This window comes from Stylophora pistillata, chromosome 13 (assembly GCF_964205215.1).
Source record: "Stylophora pistillata chromosome 13, jaStyPist1.2, whole genome shotgun sequence".
Classification (NCBI taxonomy): Eukaryota; Metazoa; Cnidaria; class Anthozoa; order Scleractinia; family Pocilloporidae; genus Stylophora; species Stylophora pistillata.
Genome location: NC_142531.1, coordinates 24,318,629 through 24,331,953, shown reverse-complemented (window position 1 = coordinate 24,331,953; position 13,325 = coordinate 24,318,629). Strand labels below are relative to the sequence as shown.

At 37.1% G+C, this 13,325-nt stretch overlaps 2 protein-coding genes across 3 annotated transcripts; one reads left to right on the top strand and one right to left on the bottom strand.

Moving 5' to 3' along the window:
* Positions 1-286: 286 nt before the first annotated feature.
* LOC111341034 (F-box/WD repeat-containing protein 8) lies at positions 287-6,317 on the bottom strand. Of its 2 annotated transcripts, none has more exons than XM_022947973.2 (5): positions 5,491-6,317; positions 4,242-4,451; positions 3,258-3,457; positions 2,935-3,165; positions 287-2,205 (listed from the first exon to the last, which is right to left on the bottom strand). In XM_022947973.2, exons 1-5 carry the CDS (start codon positions 6,215-6,217, stop codon positions 1,636-1,638), a joined length of 1,938 nt encoding a protein of 645 aa, XP_022803708.2. In that variant the 5' UTR covers positions 6,218-6,317; the 3' UTR covers positions 287-1,635. The 2 variants fall into 2 exon arrangements, with proteins under 2 accessions (XP_022803708.2, XP_022803709.2); XM_022947974.2 differs by having other exon boundaries at positions 2,947-3,165.
* A 48-nt stretch (positions 6,318-6,365) lies between these two features.
* On the top strand, positions 6,366-13,001 carry LOC111341035 (palmitoyltransferase ZDHHC5-A). Its single transcript, XM_022947975.2, has 8 exons — positions 6,366-6,537; positions 6,657-6,778; positions 8,379-8,539; positions 9,074-9,240; positions 9,395-9,497; positions 10,022-10,113; positions 10,647-10,809; positions 11,595-13,001. The coding sequence occupies exons 1-8, from the start codon at positions 6,434-6,436 to the stop codon at positions 11,754-11,756; spliced, it is 1,074 nt and encodes a 357-aa protein (XP_022803710.2). The 5' UTR covers positions 6,366-6,433; the 3' UTR covers positions 11,757-13,001.
* The last annotated feature ends 324 nt before the right edge of the window (positions 13,002-13,325 follow it).

Here is a 13,325-nt window from a genome sequence, read left to right as displayed (position 1 = left end):
CTGGCCTGGGTCGCGCTTAACTCCCGTGGAAGGGAGGGGTCACTCTGCCAAGTTTTTGTGGGGGTTCTTCGTTTGGGTCCCATATCCGTCAGCGTTTTAGAGAAGCTCACCTTACATAGACCATATCCTTATAGAGTCGCATATTTTAATAAAATCTCGCATATATTCTGAATGGTTATACGAAGCGAGGTACTAAGCGTGGAATTGCGAGTTGAAAATGAGGCTTAGTGATACTGTTTCGCATCTCATGTCTCGCGTTCAGGATAAAATCAAACAATATCATTGCTGTTTTCTTTTTATTTATCTTTATTCAATTATGCGATTCAAGGAATATTCGTTACCTGAATCGTGAATTCCGTATTAATTGCACTTGATATCGGTTTATGCGTGCAATTTAACGCCGAATTCCCTCGTCAGTTATTTGTGAATGCAATTCAAGAGGCTTATCCTATTTAGGCCCCTCTTTGTCAACCTCGTTCCCAAGGCCCTTTCAGCCATGGAAAGAAGAGACACCTTGGAAACTGGTTTTGATCCCGTTCCTATTCCAGATCCGGACTACAGTCCACTTGACTGAACACTGTCCAATAATGTTCAAGTCCACAACACATCAAAAAGAGGCATTCATTCCATCAAAGCAACCTCGCAATACAAAATACCGTCTTCGTGTCTATGGTATAGAAGAAAGTCCGAGTTTTGGAAGGTAATCGTGAAAAACAAACTCGTTGTGGTGCAGTACAGAGAGGACGTCTCATGCCGCATGTTCCGGTGACAGAAATTCGCTGTCGTTTCCACAAGAACCCCGAACTATGACTGATTTTTCTGTAGGAAATCGTCACGCCTATCGCAAGGTAGAAGATAGGTTTTTCAGGCTAACAGTAGGACGATGATGGGAATAAGCCTCCGATAACGAAACAAATCGCTCTGAATGAACAATAAAGCACAATTTTTAGGGACGGAGCCTATTGTCCCGACAGTCAAAGAGTGGTTGTAGCCTTAAATACGTTTTCTTCCGCTCATTTCCCCCACACGGTGCCAAATTCACTTAACGCGACCTCGAAAGTTTTTTCCTTCAAATCCTTCCCGTGCTAGCATCTTAGTATTTGGAGGACATCTGGGAAAGAGTAACGAAAGGAGTAAGAGCGATGGAAGGACCCTTACTCGCCCCCTTCCTTAGTCCCTCTCGTTTTTTCTCGCGCTCGCTCCGCTCTTACGCCTGTACCCCCCCCCCCCCTAAACTAAAACCCTGGACCTAGACATCCACAGGTGTAAACATTGTGTAGCATGTCACCATCAGTAAGATAGGGTATTCAGTCGTGTTGCACATGCCTTTGGAGTACAGTCTGGAAAAAAGGTAGCTTCGATAGGTAAGATGTTTCGATGGGAGAATTTTCCACCGCCACTCAACCAGAGCATGGCAAAATTGAAGCCGAAGAAACACCAGTCTTCAGCCCATTGACTTTTTACTGATTCCTATTGACTTACAGAGTAGTGGTAGCTTTTAGGAATTGCTTTGCAATTCGAGTGATACAAAAGTGATATGCAACCACTACAAAAAGGGGTTTGCAAATCCAGAGAGAGCTTAACTAGAGGACTATGTTCTTATGTCCATAGGAAATGCACATTCTTTTCAAAGCCTTACACCTCTATTGTGTCGTATGGCACGCTCAGTTTAATATTATAGTTGTAACCACTGGTGTCGTCGTAATTTGAAGAGCAAATATCTGGGATTCCCTCAGTAGCATTGCTCGCCGAAAAGTCAAACGTACGTATAATTCCTCGATGACGTCGATGGAGAATCAAATCATCTGCATACCAAAGATTCTCACGTGGTGTTTGATCCAGTGGAATGTTAGCCGTAATCATCCGGGAACCTTGAAATTTGCAAAGTCTCACAGGATGCCGCGCATGAGTCGTCCACAAAGTTGACGTCATTCGCTGATCCCAGACCACCAACGTTCCATCCTCTGCACCGCTGACCACTTTCCAATCGTCCATTTGCACCGTAGTGACGGCTCGCTTGTGTCCCAAGTGAAATGAATGCGCAATTTTTTCACTGCGCAGGTCAAACACACGAACCCTGCAATCGTAGCTGCCAGTCACGAGACGATGTGGAGGGCAATTGGCTAGATCTAGACAAGTGATCTCGCGATAATGAGATCCTAAAATGGAAATCATTTTTGAAGTTTCCAGGCTGTAAACACGCACCTAAAAATCAGAGAGAAAGGATTAAAATCGGTTAGCTTAACAATGCGACAAAGTATACATACACAGAGAACTTTTCTTCACAACAAAATACTACGTGATTGTGAAAAATAAGCAAGTGACGGCAAGATGTTCAGGCAGAGACGAACAATATTGGGGTCACAGCAGGACCACATGCGAAAAGCTTGCCCGGGACAGGACAAGGTGGAGAAGAAAATTGTAGATGGCCTATGCTCCAGGAAGAGCTTAGGGCAAAACTGACAACATACTGCGAGTTACAGATGACTCAATCACTAAACTTGAGGTCCACAACAGAAAATTTAAAGCGTTTTTTGTTTGTTTCACATGTTTTTCAGTCACTTGGAGAGAAATTTGATCATTTCAATTTAATAGGCCACCCTCCCTCTAGTTTCTTCAAGGGATAGACCATTACCAAGGGCAAATGCTAAACCTAAAAATTAGTAAAACTGTATTAGCAAACAATTTATGTTTTGAACCTGTGAGTTTATAACTAAGCTAATTATGATCTGAACCATAATGTATCTTGTCCAAGGTTTTCAAAGTTTTGAGGGATGTCCCCTATTTTCAGTTTTTGAACTCTGGTTCCCTTTTTTGTGCTTTTAATAAACAACTCTTTGGTTTGGTTTTGCCATATTAATCACTATCCATTAACCATTTTGATAGGCTTTGTCTATATGGTTACTAATAAACTACACTGTGATATAGATATACCGACAAAATTACTTTGTTTCCAAGGGTTCCATATCCATATGAACCAACACCAATTACAAGCTGATCAGATGTACAGTCCATGCAAGTTAACTTTCCACCAATCACATGATCCATTGTTGATAGAAAGCCTTTGCCAGGTGCCAGGACTGACACAGTATCTTGAGTTGCAATAGCAACAAGTTCAGGCAATGAGTGTGAAGCAGAGTTTGGAATAAACATGGCATGGCCAAGCTGTGGATGAAATTATAAAAGTTAACATCAGAGTTGCATTGCAAGATGCTTTCAGTACTGGGGTAAGTTTGATAGTTTCAAGGTTGACTTACCTTGTCCTCATAATTTCTTGATTCTACACATGACCACTGTCCATTGACATCACTGTTATGTACCTTGAGTTCATGATCTGACAGGGCTACAAATGCTAGTGGACCACTTGTGGCCAGTGAAACATTCTTCACAGATCCATGACAGTCAAAACGGCACAACGGTGAACAACTCAAACTAGGGGACCATGCATAAACATCACCTACAAATTCAAAATGTGAAAACCAGTTATTTAGTACCGTGGGAAATGGTATTTGATTAATTGAAAGTAGTGGAGTATCGGATTGTTGCACATCTCTCTACTTCATGAAACATTGCACACCAATCAATTTGAAACCCCTCCCCCTCCCCTCTGGGCAACCAATGGGCATTTCCAGTGGTAAACACGTTTTATCTTTTATCCCTTAATATGGAGGTGTTTAAAAGTAAAGAGTTGGCTTCAAATTTATCAACATATAAGCTTTGAGTACAGTCTTCATGGGTGGCATCAAAGGAAATACAGAGACAGGTGAAAAACTTTGCAAAGGAAAGAAGAGCAGTCCTCCATTCACCCCAACCACAAGGTAGTGAAGAAGAGTAGAGAAAATTATTCCATGTAGCTCAAAGGTGTTTGAGTTACAAGTAATTTGACTCAATACATCACTAAATTCTCAATAAGGAGTATTATTAAAAACTGGATCATTGGATAATGTCATTCAAGACTTTTTAGTGGCTTAGCCATTATCGTATATGAGTCAATATACCATAATATACAAATATGGTAAGCGTACGCATCAGCTTAAAATCAAAAGGGAGCTAAAAAATCCGGTTTCTTCTCACAAAATAATTTCTTGCGGGCGTTTTTAATAAAGCAATTATTCCACTCGCACTTGTTGGATATGAGATGATTATAGCCAACGAGGCGCTACGCGCCTCGTTGGCTATCTATCATCTCATATCCAACGCGCACTCGTGGAATAATTGTTAATTAGCTGAAGATGTGATACCATTGTCAAACCCAGCAACACACAACATGCTGTTGATGGTAGTGGACGTAACATGCACTCTCTGTCTTTGCAAGTTCACAGAATCAGAGGAGATCAGTTCTCTGTAACTTGACACATTTTCAGCATACCCTTCCCAGACAACAACTGCACCATTTGAGTATCCTGAGCATATCAAATTCCCATGGACAGACACGGCACAGAGACCTCCACCTGTGGGGAAAAAAAAACAAGCAAGGATGATATTTGCTTGGTTAGAAATGATACTACATTACAGAAGTCATCTGATAACTCAGAAAAATGGTTGCTTAGGAAATGTGTTGATTTATGGAAAGATAATCACATATTAAGGAACTGAAGTGAATGGAGCTGATACTTGATGTCCACCTACAGCAGCCTGGATGTACAAGATGTCCACTGGTGGAAGTTTTATTGCTTAATAATAATTTGAGTCTTGGGAATATCTTATGTCAATGTACATAAGACTCTTGTGTGTTGCTATCCCAACAATAGGGATAAGGCATGTGGTGTGACAAAAACCAATAAATTATGAATACCTACATTTTTATCACTGTGATTGGATTTGCCATAAGGAACAATTCAAGACCTGAAGTTCAACATTTTGGGTAGGCACTAAAGGTTAATGTTGAAAATTGGGTCCAGGTCAGACATATTCCAGCAAGCAAGAATTCAGTGCAAGCATTTGAAAACACCATCTTAGTTTTTCAAGTTGGCAAAAGTTTGGGAGACAAAGAAACATCTGCCAAGGGTAGGAGGGTGAGAAAGACTAAAGAGGAGGGGAGTCAGGGGGATAGAGAAGAAAAGGTACATTTCCACTTTACCAGCCCCCTTCCCGGTCTATGCCATTCAAGTAAAAAGAAGGTGGAGTAAGGGGGAAGAGGAGGGAAAAGAAAAATACTTGTGTCTTTACTGACCTCCTTTCATGTCTCTGTCCACTTCAAGCAGAGAGAAAGATGAGGAGGAGAAGGGACAATAAGGTACCTGGTATTTTTGTCTTTGCTGCCTCCCTCCCCACCTTTTTTTCTTCTTCTTCAGACAACTGGAAAAAGGGGGGAGGGGAATGAGAGGAAAAATATTTTAATCTTTACCCTCCCCTCACCACTTTTCATCCATTTTAATCCTTCCTAAATCAAACATGAAAGCTATTAACACAATTTCTTCACTGTAGAAGGTGGAAGATGAGGAAACAAGTACTGCCTTTGTAAGAAATAAAAGCTAATTGCCAGCAAACCTCTTTCAAATTCCAAACTGGACAATTTACAAATTCTTTCCTTCCAGTTCCTTCTCAATTCTCTTTCGTCTAAAATGCTATCTCGCACAAATCTTTTCCAGTTTGTTCTGTCTATAGTGGCAGAGTCTCTCTTTTGAATATAACCTCGTCTGCAAGCTATGTTGTACCATATCAGTTCATCCTCTGCCAGAATTTTCCAGGCCTTACTAACCTGAGCACAGCCACAAAGGTCTTTGATTTCTAAGTCAGTGAAAATCTGTAATCCCACTTCTTTGGGTAAGCTCAAATCAAAGAAAGGAATACTAGTAATTTCATCTATGTCTTCTATCAGTTGATCTAGAAGACTCTTCTTCCTTTTATAAAGTTTTTCAGAAGACAATTTTTGTTGTATTTGTAAGTCGCTCGGTGAATCATTGGAAACAACCTCAGTTTGAGGTTCTGGTAAGTTCAAAAGAACAATATCGTTGTTAACACTGACAGATAATTTTTCTTCTGTCGTCTCAGGAAATGTTAAAGAGTAGGAGTTATCCGTGAAGCATCCTACAGGATGAAACTGACATATTTCTTCTTTGAAACCAAGAAACGATTTCTCAGTGTTACCCTGTGTTAAATTTTGACATTTTTCCAGATTCACCTTGTCAACTTGTACATGTTGTTTTTTGCCGAGTTCTTGCATCCATTCCTGACGGAAACTTTTCAAATCCTCATTATCTCCTGCTGAATTCATTCGAAAAGAAATTCCTGTTTTTCAAAACCTCTTAAAATTATAATTTCCGGAGAAATTCTTGCCACAAAACATCAGCATCTGCTTCGGGGCTCATATTGGTTTTCTAGAAACACCGCTGATCGAAAGTAGGAATTTGCGCATGCTCAGTTCAATCGGCTTGGGTTTTCTTCCAAAAAATAATTCCCAGATCAGGGCCGAGAAAAGGGAAGGAAGAAGATGTCCCGTTCTCGGCCTTGCAAGAAGTTTTCTTCTCAACAAATTCCACTGTTATGTGCAGCATTGCTCCTCATCGGAACCACAACTCTGTTCTTCGTGTTCGTGTAAGAATTGAAGGTTTCTGGGTTGGTTTTTCGAGTGCTTTTGCTGTGATCATGCCCACCCGAAGCGCTTAGCCTTGGAGGATTTCAGTTGTTGACGAGTTTTATTTTATCCTTTTTAGATGCCCCCATTTGGCCGATGAATACTCCATTGCCATCCCTGTCTACGATGGAATCCTTACTTTGATAGTTTTAGCCAGTTTTGCCAATGCTTCACTCAGAGACCCTGGCATAATTCCCAGAGGTAAGTTTGCGATATGGTGAATTTTTAACTTAAAGCTCACCAGCAAGCCTCTAAAGACGGCCACGGTAAAACGTTACAATTATTATTTATTCACACTTGCTTGTGAGCAGCCCTCTCACTAAGTGTCATATATAATAAAGGTTTATACTCAAAACAGTAACTGCTTCTAGGGTAAATTTCCGAAATCGGCGAAAAATAAACGTTCTCTGCAGCTGTTTTCTAACATGTATTTTATTTCCCGTCCCTTCTTACGTTTTTCTTGCTCAAAAAGGCTCGACATAATTGTTTAGAAAAGCTTAACGTTATTTTAAATGATTAAGAAAACAGCTGTCGGAATTTCTTGGAAACCTCAATATAACTTGAGAAGAAAAAACACGTTAACGATACCGACAAACGCAGCCCACATTCGCCATGGCCTTTTAAAGGCTTAACCATTTAATCTCGATTAGTGATTATTGCTAAATTCTCGTGTTATTGTTAGGACAAACTCAATAAAGCAGGTCACAAAAAAGAGAAATGTGATATTTTGATGAATTGAATTCCTCCAAAATAGATATCAGCGGCAAAGAAGTGAAATGCTATGCTAAATCGGTAATGGAGATCAAGCTATGAGAGGGATTAATTTACTTTTATCATGGAATATAGACAAATTATGCTACATCTCTAAACTGTTTTGTTTTTCTTGAGACAGACGTTGGTACTTAAAATATTATGTTATATTGTTTACAGATTTAGTGTCAAACAAAAAAATTGTATAAAAATAAATTTAAAACTCATGATCATGCTTTTTAAAGACACATTTGGGCATTACTTATACCATCATTAGTTTAAAATGTTTTATTTGTTTTACTTTGTTTATATTTTCAACATACGTGGCAGTTTATGGTTTGTACTTCATGACTGTCTAATGAAAGTTTATTTTTTATCTTAACAAAAAAATTGAAATTTGTTGCCTCTAGTTATTTAATCAAACAACCTTTTGCTCTGATATGCAAGTGCCATTAAATGAATAGAAGTGACCTTCTATAAGGGAGTGAGTAATTAAGTCAACATGTAGACTTGTTTCTGTACAACATTGTCTTCAAAGAGTCTAAAAGATAGTTGTAAGGTATTTTTATTTATTTACTGATATATTTGTCACACAATAAAAATTTATATGGAAGTGCAATAAGTTAGGTTCATTACGACAATGTGTTTGGTGAGGAAACCAAAATGAACCCATGAGGTTTATATAAGGTTAAGTTTCCTCCTAAAAGGATAAAAGTTGTACTAATTTATTACCATAAAAAAACTATGCATAGGTGTGAAGTTAGATTTGAATCAAGGTGGAAAATAATAAAAAAAGAAAGGAAGAATTAATTGTTGATTGAGAAATATTCGATTTGTTATTGAAGGATGCTAGAATTGGAGTGTTTTTAATTTTGCAACTAAGGGTATTGAAAAACGTAAGACCTTAGAGAAAACAGAAAAATGCCTCATAATTGTCCAGCAGTATAGCAAGGTTGTGGGTAAAACTGGTAAAACTTTGGTTGACATTAAACAGTTAGGTTAAGTACTGGTGTTGCTTATCTGTAGCACAGATATGATATTTGCTTTGCAGAAGAAACATCAACTTCTGAGCAAGAGGATGACTTCAGAGCTCCTTTATATAAGAATGTTGATATAAATGGTATTACCGTTCGCATGAAATGGTGTGACACTTGCAAGTTTTACAGACCACCACGATGTTCCCATTGTAGCATTTGCAATAATTGTATTGAGGTGAGGGTTTATTATCATTAACATTATTACTTATCTCCACCAATTTACACAACCTGAAATTATTTGCTTCACTTCACTTAAGACTGAACTGTCAAAAGCACAGTTTTGTAAAGGCCACTATTGAAAGGAGGAAAGGGTAGTAAGTTGAAAAGTTAGTGTCGAGCCCTGGTTTCAATAACATTGCTGGTGGAGTTCGTCATTCTCCTAGATTTGCTACATTTGCTTCACTTTGGTAAACTTTGACTCCCATGAGTGATCAAGACAGAATTTCTCCTGACAGTATCAATACAATATCAAACAGAAAAGTGATGAGAGGAAAGCGAGATATCAATTAGGGGATTGTTAGTTGATCCAACACTAATTTCTTAGAAGTAGCATCACAAGTGTTGTATGGCAGACAGTAAGGAAAATTGCCCAATAGTATCTTGTGGGTGAAAGGTTAAAGAATAAGTTTGAGTAGCCAAAGTCTAGGTCTGGTAACAATTCCAGTGAATTACGTATTGATAAGACTTATTTTTCTTTTTCTCTTTGCAGAATTTTGATCATCATTGTCCTTGGGTAGATAACTGCATTGGCAGGAGAAATTATAGATATTTCTTTTTCTTTGTGTTTTCTCTGTCTATTCACATTATATCTGTATTTGTCTTCTCTTTGATATTTATTCTTGAGAAAAAAGACAACTTAAGGGAAGCAGCAGTGGCGTATCCTTAACCTGAAATAAATTCTTACTGATATCTTTTTTTCTGTAATGGTATAAACCAATAATTACAAAAAAAACCAACATTTTTGCAGTGTTCAAGTCATTGCTATGTTTGTGGGTGTTGCGTATGTTAGCCACCTTAACTTCTGACACAGAATAGCTATTATGGTGGTGTGTGGACTGACGTCTATTCCAGTGGTTGGATTAACTGTGTTCCACATTGGACTGGTTGCCATGGGACGTACAACTAATGAACAGGTAATAACTAAGGAAATTAAAAGTCTAATGATGTATTTATAAGTGTAAATGAATGGTGATAAAGGGAATCAGGGAATCATTTTACTTGCATTTTTTTTTATTTCTAATGATTTCCAAGCATCAAATTTAAGGAAATCGCCAAAATAAAAAAAGGCAGGTGGGATTATTTTCTTAATTTACAATAGACACATGAACCATGTGATTATCTGTTTTAAAGCATATATATTTTGGCTAATTAAAAGTTAATAATTTTTTGAATAGTCATTTTGAATTTATATTGATGTTGTCCTTGAAAAATTAAAATTTATATGCTGAAATTCCTTGAAAGTATAATTGTCCAACATATTAAAAGTGTTAAAAATTATGTTTCAGTTGATGCTATTTTTTTCCCAGGAGCAGTAAGACATGCAAAGTCTGGATACCCTAGTAAATAGTAGTAGCTGTTGTTCAAATAAACTATTCATTTGTAATTCATTTCATAAGAAATTGAAGTAACCTCTTGTTGTCTATTTAATTTTTTTTAGGTAACAGGGAAGTTTCGTAGTGGCCACAATCCTTTTGATAAAGGCTGCAAGAAAAACTGCTTGGTGACACTTTGTTCTTCTCAGTATGCAAAGTAAGGAGTTTTCGGGTCAATTTTTCATATGCATACTGTTTTCAACTCTTAAGAGCTTAAAATTTTTTTTAGTTCATGAAGTGCAGTTAAACAATACTTAACCCTTTCACTCCCATCATCTCATCAGTAATTCTCTGTACAGAGAACAGGGTGGAAAATATACATACTGATATTAGGGTGTAAAAGGTTCATCAAAAGCTGTTGCTTGTAGAAAACTACTGGCTCATAGTTTATTGCAGGATTTTCAACATTTAACATGTGAGTAGTTCTCCATCTGGTGGCTGGTTGTAACCAGGGTTGTCAAGAGTACATTACCCACATTATTTTTGAAGGAAAATTCTAAGTTATTATCTTTGTTCTTTCCTTCTCTCCTTGTGGAATAAAGGGTGTCTCCCTCTTTCTCTCCAAGCTGTTCTATCCTCTGTGGCTGTGGTTGCCTCCATCCATGTTGTCAGCCCCAAATTGGGGAAGTTCACCTCTGATGAAGATTTACTTTATAGTTAATATCTTTACAATTTTTTTGTATTTTTTAGATATATTGGTTATATGGAAAATATAGCCAAGGAAACTACCAAGAACAAAACAAGAATAGAGAAGAAAAAAGAGAAAGAAAAAGATGCAAACAAATATGTTGATATTGAGTTAGGTGAAGTTAAAGTTGAGGTGACGAGTAATCACTCCAATCAAAAGTCACAGGTATACCAACACAGTGAACTGCACAGGCTATTCTATATTTGAATCCCTAGATTTGATAACCTAAGCATCCAATTTTTTTACACTGTTACTATTCAATCAATCTTTTAAGGTGATCAGAATTAAGGAAATGATTACAAGAAGCTTCCAATTGTTTCATTAAACGAATTCTCCCTTTCAGTACCATGAGAAATGTAAAGAGAACAGCATGGAAATTATGCATAGTGATGTTTGGGTGTAAAGCTTAAAGGCACTTGTAATGAAGGGCTCTTGCCAGAGTCTGGGAAAAAATTATAACTTTTGTGCATAGAGCCTTATGTGGAAAATGACTGCACTTCAGAAAATCACCCCGCTGTTCATTACAAACCAGGGAATACCTCGTGTTGATCTGCATGGTTTAAGTTGTCCTAGAAACTCAGAAAGCAGTAGAAACTTAAACATGTTGCAAGAGTATTGTGCAGGAATGTACAGGATGTTAGGGATTTTGTACTTTTGATTGAATTCTCCAGGTCACCTTGTTGGAAGCCCTAGTTACTGGAATTATGCAAGTTTTTCATAGAAGGATTCTGTTTGGATTTCAAACCAAATTTTGAAGATATGTGGTGTTGTCTGAAAATTTGTTTTCTTTGCTTGAAAGTGAAAGGGTTACATTTAGGGTGACTTTATTTGAGATTAAGCATACTAATTACCAAAAGGCATGACAGGTGAATGTGTGGAGAGAAACACCAGATTGTTGTCAATTTATTGTATTGATCAGTGTTGAATAACCTATTGATTAATATTTTTAGGATGACAGCAAAGATGGCAGAGACAGAAATAACCATCAGACAAGACACCAAGATGGTAGATCTGTTCCTGTGAATACAGCTCCTCCATGTGTTTCAGCAACTTATGTCAAGTCTAGTGTAAATGGAAGAACAATAAGTGGCAGCCATGAAGTCACAGTATGATGTTGTGTTTGTGTACTTTTGCTATACAAGATAGCAGCCTCTACTGCCACTGCAATCCAAGGTGCTGAGCACAAACCTCGGATTTCAGGGGAGCAGTTGATGGATGGATTTGCAGCTTTTCACCATGATTAGTCAGCATTCACCTGTAAATTTAACAATTAAAGCATGACTTAAGAAGTAAGTTGTACAAACAATGGGGAGAGAGGCAGAAATATTGAATATACAAGATTGTTTGCACATCAATTTACCCCTTTTAAAGATTGTAAGTGTGAGGACTGACTTTTTTAAGGAAGTCAAACTATCAGATTGAAGCAGGTTGCAAATATGAGAGTATCTGTATTTGGTATTTGCCTGAAGTGCTGACTCAACACATTACTTAATATATATCATTCCATGTCAAGTACATGGAAGATATTCTGTATATTCAATCTACCTTAGAAGGAATGTAATAAAAGTGTAAAGAATCAGTAGTTGCTGCACATGGTTTCCAGCACAAACACTTGGGGTAAACATTGTTGCTGTTAAAACAGTTGACGAAATTAGTATATTGTAAATAATTGGAAAAGTCTTGTTTATTAGCTGATGCTAATAGTATTAATTAAAAGGAGTAGTTTGAGTTTTAATTTTTGTCACTAGCCTATTTTTGTGAAATACTGTTATAACTAACAACAACTGTAATAATAATAGGTTAAATATTTTTAATGCTTTCGTCAGTTACCTTGAAAAGAAAATGGTGAATTTTGCTCTGTTTAATTAGTAATTATGGAGTTAGGTTTTTATAAATATTGCAGTTTTGAGGAGAGCAGCTATGCTTCAAACACAAGATATAATTTGTTCTTCAATCTGTTATCTGGGTTAATTTGAACAAGTTTTTTTAGGTTGGGGATTATAACTGTAATGAGTGCTATTGTAAGAAAACAGGATATTTTTGTGCAGTGTGATAAATCACCAGATAAAAAATCACCAGATATTCAATTAAGAGGTAAATGTTGATTATTAGTTAAAGGGGATCTTTAGGCTGGTTACAGTCTTTTGTACCATAATGTGGGAAGAATCATTCGTTAACAAGAATGTAACCTAATGTGGAAATGCTTGCAATTTCTGTTAGATCTTTATTTACACACACAGATCTGTCAATACTGTATTCTTCTTTTACTGGGAAAGTAGCCCGCTGTATGTATCTCAACTTGCATTTTATTTTTATTTTACTTCAGGAATAAAGTATTGTTCAGATATTTTTGACAATTGTCGAGATGTCATTTTGGATTTAATTTCCGATGTCAAATCCTCACATCAACTGAAAGTACTGCTTCCACTTTTGTGGATGGTGGTAGACATTTGGAAAAGTTATGATCTGTTCTTTGGGTGCTTAATCATTTTCTATGTGAAGAGGGCATTCATTGGATAATCTGAATCTGCAGTTCATTATTGAAATTACACATCATAATTTGCTTTTTATCCTTTGACAGTCTTAAACACAGCAATTGTGTGGAAAATATTTAAATTCCAGCTGTAATGAAAACAAACACAAATCAAAATGCCTTTGGTCAAAGAGAGTATGAATGTAAA